The sequence below is a fragment of the Rhamphochromis longiceps genome, linkage group LG14, assembly GCF_057381845.1.
Source record: "Rhamphochromis longiceps isolate RC_006_pf linkage group LG14, R_longiceps_female_GT1.1, whole genome shotgun sequence".
NCBI classification, from domain to species: Eukaryota; Metazoa; Chordata; class Actinopteri; order Cichliformes; family Cichlidae; genus Rhamphochromis; species Rhamphochromis longiceps.
This window is the reverse complement of record NC_140570.1, coordinates 27,251,805-27,272,432: the sequence shown is the minus strand read 5'-3', so window position 1 is coordinate 27,272,432 and position 20,628 is coordinate 27,251,805. Positions and strand designations below refer to the sequence as shown.

At 40.3% G+C, this 20,628-nt stretch overlaps 1 protein-coding gene across 1 annotated transcript; it reads left to right on the top strand.

Annotated features, from left to right (window-relative positions):
* The first annotated feature begins 10,210 nt into the window (after nt 1–10,210).
* LOC146654241 (extracellular calcium-sensing receptor-like) lies at nt 10,211–15,572 on the top strand. Its single transcript, XM_085380752.1, has 13 exons — nt 10,211–10,338; nt 10,492–10,660; nt 10,751–10,903; nt 10,991–11,191; nt 11,372–11,508; nt 11,566–11,608; nt 11,684–11,878; nt 11,981–12,111; nt 12,274–12,370; nt 12,493–12,616; nt 12,804–13,276; nt 13,356–13,436; nt 15,216–15,572. The coding sequence occupies exons 1-13, from the start codon at nt 10,211–10,213 to the stop codon at nt 15,570–15,572; spliced, it is 2,289 nt and encodes a 762-aa protein (XP_085236878.1).
* The last annotated feature ends 5,056 nt before the right edge of the window (nt 15,573–20,628 follow it).

Sequence of the window (20,628 nt, the reverse complement as noted above, 5' to 3'; positions counted from 1 at the left end):
TTCACCCAGCTGTTGAATTTATCCGGCCAGTTTTTCCACTTGACAAAAACCTGTTTTTCCCCTCTGACTGTGCGCCGCTTTAAAATCTTCTCCACATGAAACGCTTTGTCCTCGGTCAGTTTCACTTTCTGCAGCTCGGGCTCATAAAACGACCCATCAATGGGGTCCCCGTCATAATCTTGTAATTTATACACCGGTGGCGATCGGTGAAGGACCCTGATCACAGTAAAGATTTCGTCCGTGAAACTCTGTTCGTATTTTTTATCAAATACTCCTCTCAATTTGGATATCCTCACCAGATCCGCCTTCTTAAATTTCAACTTTATTTTAGGACGGGCGGGTGTGTTTCCATACAAGTTGCGAAACACCTGATCCGCGTTCTCGGGGCGCACCTCGGCAGGTGCCATTTTAATGCTGCTGTGATAACTGCGGTTATATCCTTCTAACAGGTCGGGCAACACCTCCAGATAGCGTCTGGTATTGTGCGCGGTGAAATATCTCCACATCCTCGTTTTCAGAGTGCGGTTAAATCTCTCCACCACCGAGGCCTTTAGGTCGCTGGCGGTAGCAAAATGGGAGATGCTGTGATTTTTCATCAGAGCTTGAAAACTCTTGTTGAAAAACTCTTTTCCCGCATCGGTCTGTAAATTTTCCGGTATTTCGCTCTCTCTCAACACAGATTCGAAAGCTTCAGTCACTTCAGAACCCGTCTTCTTTTTCAGGGGGCGGGCGTAAGCCTTTTTTGAAAATACGTCTATGACGGTTAATAAATAATTGAATCCGTCGTTGTATTCAGACAGCTGTCTCATGTCGCACAGGTCGGCCTGAAGCTGCTTCAGGGGTTTGGTCACAAACACTCTATTTCTCTTAAATCTTACTCGCGCCGGCTTGTGCAGAGTATAGGCGTCCTGCTCGGATAAAAAATTCTGCACCTTGCGGATATCAACTTTTTTACCAGTTTCATCTTCTAAAGCGCGTCGAAGTCTATTTACTCCTCCGAAACTACCTGGGTGATGCGGGTCATAATACACTTTTTTCATCTCACTTTTCTCGGCCATCTCGTCTTCTGATAAAAAGCTCGTCTGCGTTATAACGTCGCAGGAGTCGGCTTTTATTATTTTATTCAAAAACCAGAGATGAATGTTTTTTTTATTTATTTATTTTTTATTTTTTTGAAACCAGAGGGCTTAATGTGTAGAAAACAGGAATACAATATTCAAAAAACCAGAGATGAATGCTTTTTAAATATTTTTTTATTCAAAACCAGAGTGTTTAAACATGCAAAAAAAACAGGAATACATTTTTATTCAAAAACCCTGAGATAAAACACAGTTATAGAATACAAGTAAGTTACAAAAAAACAGGAATACACTTTTATTCAAAACCAGAAGGTTTAACATGCGAAAAAAAACAGGAATACATTTTTATTCAAAACCCTGAGATAAAACACACTTATAGAGTCAAACGGTTACAAAAACTCTTTTTTTTTTAAAAAAAACATGAGGTAAACATGATAAAAGGTTACAAACAGGATATTTTTTTTTTAAAGCATACACGATTAAAAAACGAGGTAGTTTTTTTTTTTTTTAAAAAAGAAACAGAATACATGATTAAAATAAAGCAGAATTAAAAAACGAGGTAGTTTTTTTAAAAAGAAACAGAATACACTTTTATTCAAAACCCTGAGATAAAACACAGTTATAGAGTCAAACGGTTACAAAAACTATTTTTTTTTTTTTTTTTTTTAAAAAACATGAGGTAAACATGTTAAAAGGTTACAAACAAACAGGATACTTTTTTTTTTAAAGCATACACGATTAAAAAATGAGGTAGGATTTTAAAAAAACAGAATACACGATTAAAAACGAGGTAGTTTTTTTTTTTTTTTTTTTTTTTTTAAAAAGAAACAGAATACATGGTTTAAAAAACAACGTTAACTATAGGAAGCATGCAGGATAAGAATCAGCAACCTTTGTAAAACTCCGTAACCAAACGGAGTTCCCCGATTTTAACCACATCTTGCCCCACCAAATTGTCATAAGCGTCTGTGATGGCGTCAAAGACTTTCCTCACCGATTTCAGCTCATGAAGCAAGGTCTCCGCAACCATCCCTACTTTAACATCCTCAGTCTTGATGTTGCGAGCAATCAGCAGACGTTGAATTGAAGGCACAAAGCGAGGAGTGAGCAGTTTCTTTCTGATGTTATAATAATTGTCGGAATAAAAATCATCCTCCAGAATTTGCAGGCACTCGTGTTGTCTCTGGCTGGGATGGTCTATCTTACATCCATTACATTCGTCGGTGCGGTGCTTGTTTATCACCAAGTTGACCAGATGATACACGGCTGTTTTCACAGTGTCGATGAATAAAGAAGACGCCCAGCCGTCCATCTCGTCGGTATGCTGCTGCTGCCGCTGCCGCCTCTGGCGCTTCAGAGGCCAGTAACCGGGAGTATCGGGTACCAGCTCGCCCTCGTCAGAAAAACAATCGGTGGAGCCGGTCTCCTCATCGCGAAGCAGGGGTGCAGAGTCCATCTCTCTCTCTCTCTGAGCTAAAAAAGGCTTTTTTGATCGGACTTTTAAAACAGAAGGAAGGGGGCGTGGTCCGGGAGGGGCGGGGATTTTCAGAAGTTGAGACATTTCCTTACTCCTACGGCATCCCTCCAGCAGCGGCAAGTTTGAAAAAGAATTGTAATATCCTTCCTCACTTGCAGCATTCTTACGACCCACTCTTTGGCTGGTATAACCATCAAGCTGCGAAATAATCCGCAGTCGGAGCTGAATTTTTCCAAGACAAAAATGTCAGGGGCATCAGACTCGTCAGTCGAACGCAGACTCGCTCTCATTCTCCATCTCCCCGTGGCTGTGGTTCCTGAAGACCAGACGGTTGACAAGATTGTTTTAGTCTTGATCAGTTGCTCATCGTTGAAGCGTATGCCTCCGTTCCGCGGCGGGGGAGGGGGAATAGCTTCTTCTTCCGTAGCTTTTTCTGGAGCCGGGGGAATGTTTTCTTTATTCTCAGCGGCTGCTTTCTCCTCTTTTATTTCTGGAGCTGGGGGAATGTTTTCTTTATTCTCAGGAGCTGCTTTCTCCTCTTTTGTTTCTGGAGCTGGGGGGCTCATCATCTTCTTCTAGAAGTTTTTCAGCCAGGGGCTCATCATCTTCTTCTTCTTCTTCTTCTTCTGTGTCGAGAGGATGATCATCATCATCATCATCATCATCATCATCAGCTGATTCATCAGGGGAGGAAGCATCCTCTACAGAGGGGGTCTTTTCTTTATCCTCATCATTCACAACAGCAGTATCCGCTTTTTCATCAGAGGAGACAGAAGGAGGGGAAGGAGGATCTTTTTCATCAACAGCAGCATCATGCTCTTCTTCATCATTGGAGCCGGAAGGAGAAGGAGGAGGAGGGGGAGGAGAATCTACCTCTCTCCGGGGTCTTTTAGCGGCAACATCTTCCTCTTCAGGAATGGGAAAATCCTCATTTGCCTCTCCGATAGCCATCGCAACAAGCAGCTTCAGCACGGCCCAGTCACTGGGAGTCAGCTTCACAATGGTGCTCGATTCCGTCAAGCTTTCTCCTTCGTTCAACTGATAAAACCAGACCTCCCCCGACTCATATTTGAATATGTAGCCCCACTTTCCACAACCCTCAGCAGGCAGAGTCCATTCTCCTCGCAAGTTTCTCGGTGCTGGAATTTGGCTGCGGAACATGAAGACGTTCTTACTTCTTCCTTCTTTCCGCGGAGTGTCGGTTGCTTCGGGTCTGGTACTGTAGATAGAGACCGGCGTATCGCTGATAATCGACGAGGCCCACTCGCTGCTGCTGCCGCCCATGCTCGAGGAGGGTTCTGCGGGAGAACAGATTTCTTCACCGTCCAAGTAAACAGGACCGCTGGAGGGCTGCAGAAGGAAAGAATCCATCTTGTGTGTGAGAGACTTAGAAATTGTGACGGGACTCCTCTCTCTGGTTTTTATTCTCCTCCCTCGCTGCAGTCCCTCCCACTAAAAACTTTTTTTTCACATCAACAGATGGCGCTCTTCCGGGGGTTCACCCCTCCTTTTTCAGGATGCGATTCGTCACGGTTAGCAACAGATGGCGCGCTTCCGGGGGTTCACCCCTCCTTTCTCGGGGTGCAATTCGTTACGGTTAGCAACAGATGGCGCGCTTCCGGGGTCCGCCCCCCTTTCTCAGGATACGATTCGTCACGCGGGGGGTTTCCCACCCCCCTTTCTCCGGATACGATTCGTCACGCTGGGGGTTTCCCACGGAGGGGAGGGGCGGGGGGTCAAAAGGTCGTGATTAGGGCCATCAATCACTTCGGATCAAATTTTGTCATAAGCTGTATGGGATTAACTCTCTCATGGCCACTCTTACCTGTTTCTTCTTGCTTTCTCTCCTTTTGCTGTCTTCATCCTCTCTCTCTACTTCTCTCCCTATCTATCCTCTTCTTTCAATGTTTCTGCTGACACCAAAAGGTAAATGTAAGAGTGAAACAAAATTTACAGCCCGATAAGTGACTGGTTTACATCACCTTATAATGAAATTCTAATTGAATATGGGCTGTTGCTGCCCATTGAATTTTGCAGTTTTCACTTGTCTTTGCTAATGTTTCAGGTAAAGTTTGTTTTAACCCTCTTGAGGCAGGCGTTGCCGATTTGCAACAGTTAAAAATTAACAACCTGATTACCCCACATACATATTTTATGAGTTTTTTTCAGAAGTACCACTGCAGGACTTGGTTGTGCATTAGCAACAAAAAGTTTAATTTGAGCCTGAGAGGGTTAATGATCTTCATGACCACTTCACATGAAAGGGTGTAGTAATGTAGCAATACTGAAAAAATTCTAATATTAGAAAAATATGAAAAGGATGCACAAAATACAGAAAGAAAGTAACACAGCTGTTCCAAATAAGTCCAAAGTGCGAATTCACTGTTTTCTAATTTAGTATTAACAGCACTAAATGAATGTTCTTCGACCCGTAAGACTGGAAAAAAGTTTCTATTTAAAAAATGAATATTGAAAAGGGATGATCTGATATCCTCGTGTTGGTGTTGTTCCCAGACCATCATGAAAATGTTGTTCCAGGTTCAACATTGCAAGTGACCAATCACATTGTTGTGACGTTATTCTTTTGCGCGCCAAGCCATTCGTGCATTTATGAAATTCCAATGTTGCAAGGACAATATCAATTCTGCTTATTGTTTATTAAAAGGGTTACGGTTAGGGTTAGGGTTAGGGTCAGGGCCCGTTGATCGGCGGACAGAGGCGGTTTCACGCAGCTTTAGTACAGTTTTTTGTTTTACGCCGGTTTTTCCCGAAGTCGCAAAAGTATGACGTCACAACATTCTGATTGGTCACTTGCAATGTTGATCCTGGAACAACATTTAGTATGATGATCTGGGAACAACACCAACACGAGGATATCAGATCAACCATTGAAAAGACAGTTTTATTATTACAGCCACTGCCTTTAACATTCTGAGATTAATTAAAAAATAAATACAAAAACTGATTTCAAAATGTGTTTACATGCAAATTGAATTTAAAATCAGCAACTTCAAAGGGATGCTCTGTTTTAGGCTCATATATTAAGAATTAAGACTTTATATATATGGATTAAGATAACAATAAAATTGTTGTAAATTGTTCCTGTCATGGTCCTGGGCCGTGTTGGCCCAGTATTCTTAGTTCTCTTGTATTTTTGTATTCAGTTCTCTGTTTAGGTTCTGTTTCCTGAGTTGCCCTGTTATGTTGTTCCCTGTGTGCTTTCCCTTTGTGACTCTCACCCCCTGTGTGCCCCTCTATGTATTCATGAGCCCTTGTCCCCTTTCGTGTTTTATTCCATGTTTTCCCCAGCCTGTTATGTCTGTTCTCCCCGTGCTCTCTCCTCCTGTCTGAACCTCTGTGTACTTCCTGTTGGACTCTGCCCGTCTCCCGTCAGTGTTATGTTCACCCCGCCCTGTCTCGTTATGGTTATCTGTGTCAGCTGTGTTCCCCGTGTGTTCCCACTTTCCTCGTTAACCCTCTGTGTATTTCTGTCTGCGTCTCCCTCTGTTCGGCGTCGCGTTCTCCCTCATAGCTGCGTGGATTTCCCTGTGTCTCTCTGCAAGTGTTAGTTATTGTTCCCGGTTTAAGTTTTGTATTTCTTGTGATCTGCCTTCCAGCATTAAAGCTGTGATTTTGAGTTTATCCCCTGAGTCCGTGAGTTTGCATTTTGGGTCCTCATCCTGCTTGCCACACAGCGATCCATGACAGTTCCCAGCCAATAGAAGAAAAAGCAAGTGATAAAGCTGCTTCTAAATGCAAAGACATTAAACACTACTGGAAAATCTCTCAGACTGTCATTAGAGAGCGGTCTGAGGGACCTTCAAGGTTTGTGATTCTATTTTTCAGAGAACTGGTTTGTCAGTAAGTAGAGTTGATCTCTAATCTGGATCACATTTGCAGCATGAGTTACCATGGTCATGTACCCTGGTAATAAGTAAACCACCTTCCACCAAGGTTCACCCTGAAGTTACCTGAATAAGACAAAATTCTGTAGCACAGGCCTCAGCTCTTTCTTACTAACAATGCTGCAATCATGGCTGGGACCAATGTGGTTTTTTTTTCTTTTCACGAATGTTCAGGAAATAATTACTAACTGTTAGTTAGTCTCTGCTTAACAACAGAGTTTTCCCTTTCCCCAAACCCCCCTGGACACCAAGCCCAATTCTTATTGTTAGTAATAAAGCATTCAATCTATCTGATTCATTCTCTGGAATCTGTTTGCTGCTTTTGGGTTCTCTCAATAACCGTTACCCTTAGGTCATCTTATATTTGACTCAATTCTCTCAATTTGTTGCCCAAACACTGACACTTGTGAATGGAATCTGACAATTTCACTACTCAAAGAAACATTAACAAATACCGTCATTTAAGATATTATACATCTATACAACAACTCAAAGCTATTGCATGGCATGTATAAATTATGTAGACAGTGAAATGGTCTACATCAGTTTTCCATATTTCCATATTTGGCCATCACTGAATGTTTTAACTCAGGGCGAGCCAACACCTCCTCAACTCACCCACAGGCCAACCTTATGTGATTTAGATGCAAGCAGGGGCGACTTTAGCCCATTTTGGGGGGTGCTTCAGCCCATTAACCTTATAACTCCTGTTGTGTGTGTGTGTGTGTGTGTGTGTGTGTGTGTGTGTGTGTGTGTGTGTGTGTGTGTGTGTGTGTGTGTGTGTGTGTGTGTGTGTGTTTGTGTACAGAGAGACAGCCAGGTTCATAATGGATATAAGGAAGTTTTTTCAAAAAAAGGAGCCACATTCAGGTAAAAGTGTAAAATCAGTGTTTCAATGTTTATATCTTTTATTAGATGTTCGTGTGGTTTGGTTATTTGCCTTTTGGTTGAAAGTAGACTGAGAGAGGACTTTTTGTTAGTGATCTTAATAGTATTTTTTTCATATTAATGTAATTTTTCATCTAATTGAATCTATTTGTGTATGATTGTCAGTCCAAAGAGGGAGAGAGGAAAGAGGGGAACGTGAGGAGAAAGGGCAAGATCAGGAAAAACCAGGTAAGAAAACAGACAGGGAATAGTGACAGGCAAAACAGAAACTGTTAAACTGACAAAGAGAAAAAAAATGATTTTACTCACACAATCTGGAGGTTGTGTCCTCCCTATATTAAAGCTGCTATACAGAATCTGCTAAACAAACTGGGTTGAAACATTTTTGACCCTTTTTAACATAACATTCCAACATAACATTATAATTGATTGGGGAGATTAAAATTAATGATATATTTTTATGTGGTTCAGCCACAACTCTACTAAAACCTCAGCCAGTTTTAGGTAGGCCAACTTTTGGACTGTCCAGTTGTCTGTATGACTGACACAGTACGTAGATCACATTTGCACACTATCAGAAAGTGCCAAACGGTGCCCTGGTGGAGTGAGGAGCTGTAAAGAGAAGCAGAGTGCTCTGTTTATATTCTAAAAATGTTTTAAGCTTGTTTCAAAGATTCTGTACAGCAGCTTTAAATGTTTTCCAAAAGCACACATACACTTATCAGTGTTTCTCAAACTTTTTACAGTGTGTACCACCTGATAAAAAATGTCAAGCTCTCCTAAGTACCACTATGAAAAAATGAAAATCATAAATCTTACAATGCAAAATTAGTATTATTAAATTAGTAAAACTAGTATCTGCAGTAAAGATTTTTTTCATGCATGGTATACATTCTACCACAGGCAAAGTTGCCTCCATTTTTATATATATTTTTTAAATATTTTGTAATAATTTATTTGTAATAATTTATTCTGTTTTGGAAGTGTTTTTTTGTGCATCTGTATTATATTATACATACACATTAAAATTGAATCTCTGTCCAAAAATCCACTCAGTTTACTTTTGACTCACTATGAGCATCATTCATAATTTTCCCCCAGTAATTAAGGAACTATATGTATTTTCTTTTCTTATTCCAATCCATTCTTCTTTTGCAGCATTTAAATAACCTTTATCAGATTTGATGGTTTTGTTACAGACTTTTCAAAAAAGTGTTTTGCATTTCTTTCACAAATGTGGGGATTAAATTGCGTTAAAATGCACAAAACAGTGATGTCATGTTTTGAGACGAGGACCCAGGCACAGAGAGACTTGATGAATTTAAGAATCTTATGATTTAATAAAGAAATTTGCAGACTTGCACAGAGATGGTAAAATTATGATGACTGATAACGGAGACGAAGACAACAGACGACGAGGACAGGGAGGATGCAGGGACTGACAGAGACAAGGAAGAAGTCTCATTGTGACGAGTAAAGTGTATCTTGGCCGGCTGGGCAGCTCTCTGGGTGCTCAGCACCCCCAAAGCTCTGATCCTAGAATCGCCCCTGAATGCAAGGTGTTGTCAAACCTTTGAGCCAAATTTCTCCTATGCAAAACATGCAGCAGTCTGTGCCAGGCTTACTTTAAGACTGTTGGTTCCTGTCGAGCCTACACAGTACTGGTCAGTGCTGTACCAAAGCTTTAAATGCTAGAAAGAAAAAAATAAAACTCTATGCATGGGTAGCATTTAGGCATTAATAATTGATATTTTACTATGACATGACACATGAGTTTTCTGACAAATATATAATAATGAAGGATTTAACATTTTGTGAGCAGAGGCCTGTGCTGCGAATAGAAATTAAACATACCCAGTGCATGAACTAGTGAGGCTATACTGTAGGACAAATACGTACTATAGGGAAAATATGAAATGATTATCTATACAGCAGAGCACTACATTTAAATATTAATGCTTATAGAACAACAACATTGTTTTGTGTGGTTTTTAGCACCAGACACAGGAGAATAATAATATATCAGAGGAAATGAAAAAATATTATTCTTTTCTGTGTTTTGTAATGAAAAGTGTGTGACTCTAGGAAAACAGCTTAACAAACTTGAATTTAAAGCAGTGGTTCAACTTAAGAAATTAACGATTTGTTCAAGCAGTGTTATCCTCTCTCCTGTTGCACTTTGCTGTGATTGGGTGATCTAATGATGACTCATAAGAAACAATAAAATGACACAAGCACCAGATATATTAAAACACTTCACTGTGGTGTCATACACTATGCTAGAGGACCACTGGTTTAAGCACAAAGTTTTTATGAGTTTACCGTGAATAATGCATTCAACTCTTGTTGGTTATTTTCTTTGGGTGTTTTTTAATGTCTTCTTTAATACGATTTGTATTGTCTTCGTTGATGTTAACACTTCTAAGTCACTAAGTGTGGAGGGAGGTGTTGTGGAAAAAGAAGAAGCTGCGATGACAGAGCCAATGCATGGTTTAAAGATCAGGGGAACGAGAAGTGTTGATTCTAGTTTATCTCAGTGTGTAAAACTGGGAGGCAGTGAGCTCTCAGCCTTGCACTCTGATGGGGATGTTGTGATTGGAGGGTTTTTCCCTCTGCATTATGTTGTCACTGAGCCACAGCACAGCTACAACAGTAAACCTCAAATTACATCATGCAGCAGGTGAGTGTAGTATAGTGCTTTTTTTTTCTTCTTCCTTGTAACACAAAGTCAAAAAAGCATAAGCTTTGACCATATTGCCATGTTTCTATAAGACTGTTTAAATGATATTATTTTATTAAATGAATAAATATGTTATGGAGTTTTTCTTATCTACAGCTTTTATCAAAGAGCCTTTCGCTGGATGATGACTATGGTGTTTGCAGTGGAGGAAATTAACCATAATTCAAGTCTGTTACCAGGTGTTAAACTAGGCTACCATATCATAGACTGCTGTGACCATATCCCCACCGGCCTTCAGGCTCTTTTTTCGTTACTCAGACACTCTAAAACTGTCGACAGTAAAGTTGAAAGATCAGAAGATACTGAATACAATGGTATCAACGGGGAAGGGTTAAAGACTGTAAGACTAACTACAAAAGAAATAATGACCTCATTGAAAAATAGAAATGAAATTTCAAATAGTGTTAAAAACACTGGATATTACCTAAATGAAAATACAAGAGAAGAAATAAAGACGAAAGAGTCTTCCACATGTCTGTATTATTCTCCGGTTCCTGCTGTGATTGGTCTTGCACCCTCTTCGTCTACAAGAGCTGTCGCTCACACACTTGGCCCTTTCAACATACCACTGGTAATATACTATACAACTTTATTTAATAGTGTTGTGTATTTGATTTGTGTTTTAGCTCAATAATACAGAAAGAAATCACTTTCTCTCTAGGTGAGTTATTTTTCCACCTGTACCTGTCTTACTGATAAGCATTTGTACCCATCATTCTTAAGAACTGTGCCAAGTGATCTCTTTCAAGTTAGAGGTCTCGTAAAGCTTGTCACATTTTTAGGCTGGTTCTGGGTGGGCACAATAGGAACTATGGTGAGATAAAAACTTTTTTAAATGCTACAATAAGACAGCTTTAGACAGCAACATGGTTTATAAATGCTTTCTGTATATACATTTCAGGATGACTACAGCCTTTATGGCATCCAGGCATTCTCTAATCAGTTTGGAAGGCAAGGTGGATGTGTGGCATTTCATCTCACCATCCCGACATCGCCCACAATGGCTGAAATACAAGAAATGACAGATACGCTGGAGAGTTCAACTGCTCGGGTTGTGGTGGTGTTTGCTACAGAAGGGAAGCTCCTAAATCTGTTCTCAGAAGTAAGTAGTGATATATAGTGTCATTATGCTCATAATTGTTTTCATGAAAATTGCTGCATTATTTTATCTATGATTTCCCAGCTAGCTCAAAGGAATGTGACAGGGATACAATGGATAGCCAGTGAAGCCTGGGTGACCTCGAGCCGACTGGCCTCACCCCAGTTTCTCGACATTCTACAGGGAACACTGGGCTTCACTTTCCCTGGAGTCAGCATCCCAGGCTTGAAAGAGTTTCTTTTGAATGTCCGACCCTCTCCCAAACCAGGAATGGAATTTTTCAATATGTTCTGGGAAGAACATTTTGGTTGTAAGCTGGAGTTTGAAAGCCAAAGAGCCAAAGACTATGAAGCAGATGATTTCAATGTTAATGATAGTTTTCGTTACAACTCAGGTTTCCAAAACAATTCTCTTTATATGGTCGGATTTAATGTGGGACAAAAAAGTTTATTTAACATGTCAGCTTATAAAGATGGTGAATATGCTTTTGAAAAGCCTGTATGCACAGGGTCAGAGGATTTGAGAAACACTGACAGCAGTTATAGTGATGTATCTCAGGTTCGAATATCCTACAATGTGTATAAAGCTGTGTATGCCGTTGCCCATGCTCTGCACACTTTTTTGAACTGCGATTCAGCAGGACCTAGCGGGGGATTGTGTGAGAAACACAGCTCATTTTCAAATGGTCAGGTAATTGAAAATATTATAAAATATTTAAATCAACATTCATGGGATTCATGTGTAGGGTTTTTTTTGCCATTCTTTTGTTTTTCTAATTCTCTTTTTTTGTAGTTTCTTCAATATCTGAAGATGGTCAATTTCACCAACCAGTTTGATGATAAAGTATACTTTGACTCCAATGGAGAGCCAGTCCCGCTTTATGACATTATTAACTGGCAGAAGGACAGCAAGGATAAAATCAGGTGGGATATAATACTTTAAAGTGCAAATGAACTGCATGTTGAAGTAATCATGAACAATAAACTATAGTTACATTTATTTTAGGATAACTGCAATTTTTGATAAAATGCTACAATACATAAATTCTTTGGCCTTTTGAAATATTTTATGCTACTTTGTGCTAGATTTATCAAAGTTGGAACATATGATGGTTCAGCACCACAGAGAGAGCAGTTGCAAATAAAAAAGAACACCATTGTATGGACAAAAGGACAGTTACAGGTAGGTCATAGTTATCCTCCACGTATTTGTTATGAAACTGTTCAAATTAACTTGATACACTATCTTAAATAGCAGAAACAACATATTGATGGCTATTTTACTTTTCTCTGTTCCTTGTTCAGGTTCCTGTATCTCAGTGTAGTGCTCCATGTCCCCCTGGCAGCAGGCAGGCCACACGCCAAGGAGAGCCCAAATGCTGCTTTGATTGTTTGCCCTGTGCAGATGGAGAGATCAGCAACCAGACTGGTAGCCCATATATGTTATTTATTATTATTTTTTTAAAGAAGATAAATAAATAAATTATTATGTAGTGCAATGAAGAAGGTCATTGAATTTAAAGATGGACACTTGGAGAACCATCAAGATATGTTGATATGCAAGGAAAACTTCCATAATGTTTACACACATATAGTTACGTTTTGTGTTCCCAAAGGTTCCACTGAGTGCACAAAATGTCCTGAGTACTTCTGGTCAGACAAAGAAAAAGTGAAATGTGTTGCAGGGGAAGAAGAATTCCTCTCTTTCTATGACACCATGGGAATCATCCTGGTTGCACTCACCCTGTTGGGATTCTTACTGACCACCATCATCACCATTGTGTTTCACAGTTTCCGCTTTACACCCATCGTCAAGGCCAACAATTCAGAAATAAGTTTCTTGCTTCTCCTGTCACTCAAGCTCTGTTTCCTGTGTTCTCTGGTGTTCATTGGTCAGCCATCTTGGTGGACATGTAGGCTCCGCCAGGCAGCATTTGGGATCAGCTTTGTCCTGTGTTTGTCCTGCCTCCTTGTTAAGACCATTGTGGTCCTCCTGGCTTTCCGGACTAATGTACCTGGTTCCAGGGGTCGGAAGCTGTTTGGTACATCCCAGCAGAGGATTCTGATCATCTGTGCGACAGCTCCTCAGGTAGGACGAACAGTCACTGTCATTTAAAGATCAGTTTGTGTGTTTCTGGTATTCTTCTATTATCCTATCCTCCCCTCAGATTTGTCTCTGTTCTGGCTGGGTGTTGGGAGCACCTCCCTTTCCATTCAGGAACCCAAACTACCAAGCTTTAACTGGAAAAGTGAGTATTAAATACTGAAAATATGACTTCTGTAATGTCTTTTCTTGATTTAGTTGCCATAAACCATCAGAAAAGATGAAAATGTCTTGCAAATGTATTCGGCCTCCTTGAACTTTTCCACATTTTGTCACATTACAGCCACAAACATGAATCAATTTTATTGGAATTCCACGTGAAAGACCAATACAAAGTGGTGTACACGTGAGAAGTGGAACGAAAATCATACATGATTCCAAACATTATTTACAAATAAATAACTGCAAAGTGGGGTGTGCGTAATTATTCAGCCCCCTGAGTCAATACTTTGTAGAACCACCTTTTGCTGCAATTACAGCTGCCAGTCTTTTAGGGTATGTCTCTACCAGCTTTGCACATCTAGAGACTGAAATCCTTGCCCATTCTTCTTTGCAAAACAGCTCCAGCTCAGTCAGATTAGATGGACCGCGTTTGTGAACAGCAGTTTTCAGATCTTGCCACAGATTCTCGATTGGATTTAGATCTGGACTTTGACTGGGCCATTCTAACACATGGATATGTTTTGTTTTAAACCATTCCATTGTTGCCCTGGATTTATGTTTAGGGTCGTTGTCCCGCTGGAAGGTGAACCTTCACCCCAGTCTCAAGTCTTTTGCAGACTCCAAGAGGTTTTCTTCCAAGAATGCCCTGTATTTGGCTCCATCCATCTTCCCATCAACTCTGACCAGCTTCCCTGTCCCTGCTGAAGAGAAGCATCGCCAGAGCATGATGCTGCCACCACCATATTTGACAGTGGGGATGGTGTGTTCAGAGTGATGTGCAGTGTTGGTTTTCCGCCACATATAGTGTTTTGCATTTTGGCCAAAAAGTTCCATTTTGGTTTCATCTGACCAGAGCACCTTCTTCCACATGTTTGCTGTGTCCCCCACATGGCTTTTGGCAAACTGCAAATGGGACTTCTTATGGTTTTCTGTTAACGATGGCTTTCTTCTTGCCATTCTTCCATAAAGGCCAACTTTGTGCAGTGCACGACTAATAGCTGTCCTGTGGACAGATTCCCCCACCTGAGCTGTAGATCTCTGCAGCTCGTCCAGAATCACCATGGGCCTCTTGGCTGCATTTCGGATCAGCGCTCTCCTTGTTCGGCCTGTGAGTTTAGGTGGACGGCCTTGTCTTGGTAGGTTTACAGTTGTGCCATACTCCTTCCATTTCTGAGTGATCGCTTGACCAGTGCTCCGTGGGATGTTCAAGGCTTGGGAAATCTATTTGTAGCCTAAGCCTGCTTTAAATTTCTCAGTAACTCTATCCCTGACCTGTCTTGTGTGTTCTTTGGACTTTATGGTGTTGTTGCTCCCAATATTCTCTTAGACAACCTCTGAGGCCGTCAAAGAGCAGCTGTATTTGTACTGACATTAGATTACACACAGGTGCACTCTATTTAGTCATTAGCACTCATCAGGCAATGTCTATGGGCAACTGACTGCACTCAGACCAAAGGGGGCTGAATAATCATGCACACCCGACTTTGCAGTTATTTATTTGTAAAAAAATGTTTGGAATCATGTATGATTTTCCTTCCACTTCTCACGTGTACACCACTTTGTACTGGTATTTCATGTAGAATTCCAATAAAATTCATTCATGTTTGTACCTGTAATGTGACAAAGTGTGGAAAAGTTCAAGGGGGCTGAATATTTTTGCAAGCCACTGTGTATATCTATATGTAGGGATATATGTATAAAGAGAGGAATGAAAAATATTCATACAAAATCTCTCTGTATTCATACTTTTTAACATCATTAGATTGTTGTGGAGTGTAAAGAGCCATGGCCTCCTGGATTCTATCTGGTCCTCGGTTACATTGGCCTACTGGCCTTTGTCTGTCTTCTCCTGGCATTCTTTGGACGAAAGCTACCGGACACATTCAACGAAGCAAAGTTCATCTCCTTCAGCATGCTGATTTTCTGGGCTGTGTGGATTTCTTTTATTCCAGCTTATGTCAGCTCTCCTGGGAAATTTTCTGTGGCAGTGGAAATATTTGCTATATTAGCATCCAGTTTTGGATTGTTACTATGTATATTTGTCCCCAAATGTTACATTATTTTACTGCACCCTGAAAGGAATATTAAGAAAGGCATGACTGGGAAATATCCAAGATGAGCATTTTGTATTTTCAGTGTTTTTCAGAGTAATTAATAAAGTACTCACATTTGAATTTGAAGCTAAATAAAATACCCTATGAGAGATGTCTTTTTTGTGTTTCTGAATAGTATTTTCCTTTTAGGCCTTTTTTAAAAGAAATATTTACAGTATGAGTACAAGTATAAAAAAGGACATGTCTAGAAATTATGAAAAATAACATGAAATAGGTTATCATAAAATAAAATGACAGTGCACTGCTGTTATTGAATATCAGTGATGGGTCAAGGATAACGCAAATATAAATATACAATTAGAGCTGAGTACTATCATAAAAAGAGGAGAGAAGACAAAGACAGCAACAACCAAGATACGTGAAACCAAATATCACAATCAAACAGGAAATGATGAAAAGAGAAATAATTAAAAACAGAGACAGGAAGACTAAAACTATATCAATTATATATATGAACACCGCACTGTATAGAAAACATCACCGCAATGAAATAGCCATAGAGTCAGCAATGGACCAGACCAGATCTGGTTCTGAGGGCCTCAGGGATTGTAAAGTTGGAAACTAAGAGACAGATTCACTGATGTTTTGCACCAATACAAACTGAGTTTTGGTGTAAAAGAAAAAAAAAGAAAAGAAACTACTCTGGCTACTGAAAAAGAGAGCACATTGAAAAGCGGTAGGAACTGACCATCTCACAAACACATTTCTGGGAGTTTCTTTCTTGAGACCTAAAATATAGGGAGGGCGATATTTACTAACGTTTGGCATATGCAATTTACTCCTAATCTTGCCAATATTTAATGTGAAATAAAGCATGCTGGAGTTTTTTTACGCTTAATACAATGGCAGCTACTGTATTTCTGCACAGAGGAAGCACTGAAAGGATTTAAGAACTTGTGCTGAGAGTGAGATTTTTCTCCCAATCACAGGTGCACTCATGTCAGTTTATTTGGAATGCAAGATGAAGATGTGTTTTAAAAAGTGTCAGCTGCACGCTGATCAGCACTTTCTATCTGTTTCTCTCTCTCTAACACTCTCTCTCCCCCCTTCTCTCTCGCCGGGGCGGAACTCACTGTGGGTTCACGCCCTCGGCCCACGCCCTCGGCCCACGCCCTCGGCCCACGCCTTCGGGAAATGAGACACCTGGGTCTCATCAAGATGATCAGTATTTAAGCCTTGAAGTGACTGCTGTTCGTCGCTGGATCGTTGTCGACCACGCGCTAGTGAAAGCCAAGCTACAGCAAGTTCAGCTAAGTGTGTTTTTGGTGCATCGTATTTAATCACGTCTCCCTGTCTGCAGAGTTCCCTGGATTTCTCCCCATGTGATTCCCAAGTGGCGAGTGTTGGAGTGAGAGCATGTGATCGTGTGTATGGATTATCTGAAGAACGTGTGCTGTTCCCCTGGACTTCCCTGGAACCCCTTTTCCCCCACTCAGCTGTACATAGCACTCCTCCCGCACCTTCTTGTATATACACCTGGTGAATTGTAAATAAACCTTTCTTGTGTGCATCCGAGCCTGGAGTCCTGCGCTTGAGTCCTCCTTTGAACCGTAAACAAAAAGGATAGGTTAAAGAAGTGACACGATTCAATTCAATTCAATTTTATTTTATTTATGTAGCACCAAATCACAACAAAAGTCGCCTCAAGGCGCTTCATAGATACAGAGAAAAACCCAACAATCATATGACCCCCTATGAGCAAGCACTTTAGCGACAGTGGGAACGAAAAACTCCCTTTTAACAGGAAGAAACCTCCGGCAGAACCAGGCTCAGGGAGGGGCGGCCATCTGCTGCGACCAGTTGGGGTGAGAGAAGGAATACAGGATAAAAGACATGCTGTGGAAGAGAGACAGAGGTTAATAACAGATATGATTCAATGCAGAGAGCTCTATTAATACATAGTGAGTGAGAAAGGTGACTGGAAAGGAAAAACTCAATGCATCATGGGAATCCCCCGGCAGCCTACGTCTATTGCAGCATAACTAGGGGAGGATTCAGGATGACTTCAAGCTAAAACATATTCAGTTGAAAACTGGAGAAAGTGAAAGGTGAGAGCTGACGAGAGAGAAAAGTATTTTTATAAACTGCGACCACTCCTCCACCTTGGCCCGTAGTCCTCTGTGAGTTAAAATATGAATGGTCTGGCGGTAACAGTTCTGAGAAATAGCTAAACTCAACGTCACCTAGTCAGGTTTCTGTCACACAGAGGAAATCCAGATTATGATAAGTGAAAAAATCCTTCAGTATGAAAGTTTTATTTGTGTTAACCAGGGCAATCCAAGCAGGGTCCATCAGGCTGGTGACAGCCACCCAAGGAACCTGTGTTACTGGCCGAAGATTCCGCAGATTCACTCCACTGCTGCCAAGAAAATAGAATAAACGTACATGTGTGGGCAGCATTGTTTATTGTTGTGTGAATATGTAGTTTCTAAATTTTTATTTAACTTTACTATGACTGCTACCATGACTGCTACCATTATATTGACTAGCAAAACCTCAGCCTACAGGCAGTTTTTGCCAGTGCTGCAGTGCTTTTTCAAAGTCTTCATTCCATATTTAAGGTTGACTCTAACAAAGTGGGTGACTTCACAGATGCAAATTAAGTTACAAATGAACAATGTGCATTGTAGTTGAGATGTGAATAAAACAAACAGAGAACATAAGGTCACATTTGCGGATGATGATGATGAAATGAACATTATATATATGAAAATCAGATGAATTGAGATTTATATATTTTTTTAACTTATAGATGTTAACAAATGCTTTATGTGTAACCACGTTTATGCAAAGTTTGGATCAGATGGCACACCCGTTATGGAAGGTATTTTATACATACATACACGTTCATACACTATGATCATTGTAATTGCGGCACTCTGGCTCTGTTTCACTCTTCTGTACCACCTTTAGGAGTCAGTCCAGAAACAGGTATTTGAAACGCGAGCAAGACTATGGGCAGAAATCTGTGCCATCAGAAACTGAATTTGAATAAGTTAAATTTGAATTTGAATTGCTCAGACTGAATCTGAATTGTAACTTGAATAAATGCTTTTGAAAACTGAATTTGAATTAGTCTAATTTGAAATTCAATTTATGGTTTGAAAATGATCATTACTAAATTGAAATTCAATTTTATATTTTGAAAAATGAATTCATTTGCTTTGAAACGGCATTTTATCCTTTAAAAATTCAGCTCTCGAATAATTTCAGTTTCACTTCTCACCATTCAGTTTCAGTTCTACAATTCAATTTCAGTTCCAAAATTCAGTTTTTTTGGAACTTACATCCGGTTCCGGTTCAAGCGCAGATTAATAGAACTACGTTTTACTAGCGGACCGAAAGTGTTACTGACGGGAATCTATAGCGTCTTGAGCAGAATTAAGACTTCAGAAGTCATTCATCATGTCGAATGACCAGCGGATAAACTCTCAGTGTTGTGATATTTTGATACCATGGTAGCATTTACAGGATATTGTTTTATAGTGATATTATACAGGAAAACTGTTACTCAATAAGGCCCATTTACTAGTTGTTTTTCTCTTTCTCTGTGACCCAAGAATTGATGTGTAAGACTCACAGGCTGGTACCCCAAGGTCGAAAATACCACAGAGACGAGACCACTTCCTTACTCCCATCCTCCCTTCTTTATCTCCTAGAAAAGAGCTTGTTAAAGGCCAGGTGGTTTGTTTCAGAATTCACTAATGAAAGAACTCTGTATTCTATGTCTAGGAGTGTATTTTGCTGGAATGATCATAAATTGTAGCTGAACTGATAAACTACACAAAGGATACTTCTTTGCTCAGAAGGCAGGAAGACGTTTCCTTATTTGGTCTGTACCGGTTTGAACTGAGAATCTGCTGACACACGAACCTTTTTTTTCCTCTATATAAACTGTTGTATACTGAATAAACCTTTGAGTTGATTTTGGAAGAGCAACCTGAAGCAGTTTCTAACCTGCTGAACGGCATACCTGAGCTTACTTTGAATAATTAATTTTATACAGAACTCTGCTTATCGGTGCTCACGCCTTGGAGGAAACCCGATCCATGGAGAAACCCGGGACGGAGATTTCTTTCAATTTGGTGTCAGAAGTGGGATCCGCTGACGAAGGTAAATACACGTCTTTAATATTTATATGGGACTGTATTATACCTCTCTCAGTGATTGATCTATAATGAAACGGGATATGCTGACGAAGTTTCACTTAGTGATCCAGAGAGATACACTGACGACTTCCTTAGTCCCCGAATAAAGTAAATTAAAAGCAGAAAGACACAGGAGATGGCCTGTTGTATTGCGAGAAGTTGCTCGTTAAGTGAGAAATTGCTCACCCAAACAAAAATTGCTAGCTAGCGATAAGATTTAAAGTAACCTCAGCTGTGCCGCAGAAAAATACTAACAGAAATTCTTCAAGCGTGTAAACCCCTCTGGAAATCACTGAACATGGGTCAGAATAATTCAAAGACCACAGACAGGTCCGATAAAAAATCGAAATTACCTGTAAAACCAAAAAATAATAAAATAAAATATAAAATCACAAATAACGGCTCAGTACAACTCCCACTTCCGGTGACGTGTAACCTACGTCCGCGAATCGGTGAAGACTTCCATGATTACGTATCCAGAACATGCGGAAGTACTTACGTGACTGACTTTGTTTACAACTTAAGAACTGTAAGTTCAATGCATTCTAATTTATTTCCGGAACCCTATCCCGAACGATTATCGCCAGAAAACAGGTCAGTAAAACTGAAGTCTAGTGCAGATCTTTTCCCTACTACCACAAAAGCTAAAAGTGTTAAGATGATGTTGAATTTTGATGTTGAAGGCTCAGAGGAAAGTGAGAAACTAATGTATGCAGGATCATCCGCTCCAGCACAGCCAGGAAGTTTCAGAGGACGGAAAGATAAGAGTAGAGATATGTGTTTTTTGCTGTGGGAAGATAGGACATTGGTCTAGGGAGTGTCGATTTGCAGCTTCCAACAGGGCACACGCGCCTCGACCACAGAACGCAGTACAAGTTCCTGCCACTAGGCGTCAGCGGAGCTCTTCCAGTCA

Bases quoted from the DNA above. Each gene is read 5' to 3' on its own strand.
- LOC146654241 (XM_085380752.1), top strand. From the start codon at position 10,211: ATGATGACTATGGTGTTTGCAGTGGAGGAAATTAACCATAATTCAAGT. The intron at 11,609-11,683 runs GTCGGATTTAAT...GCTTTTGAAAAG, and splicing joins AAAACAATTCTCTTTATATG to CCTGTATGCACAGGGTCAGA. The intron at 12,112-12,273 runs GTGGGATATAAT...ACTTTGTGCTAG, and splicing joins GACAGCAAGGATAAAATCAG to ATTTATCAAAGTTGGAACAT.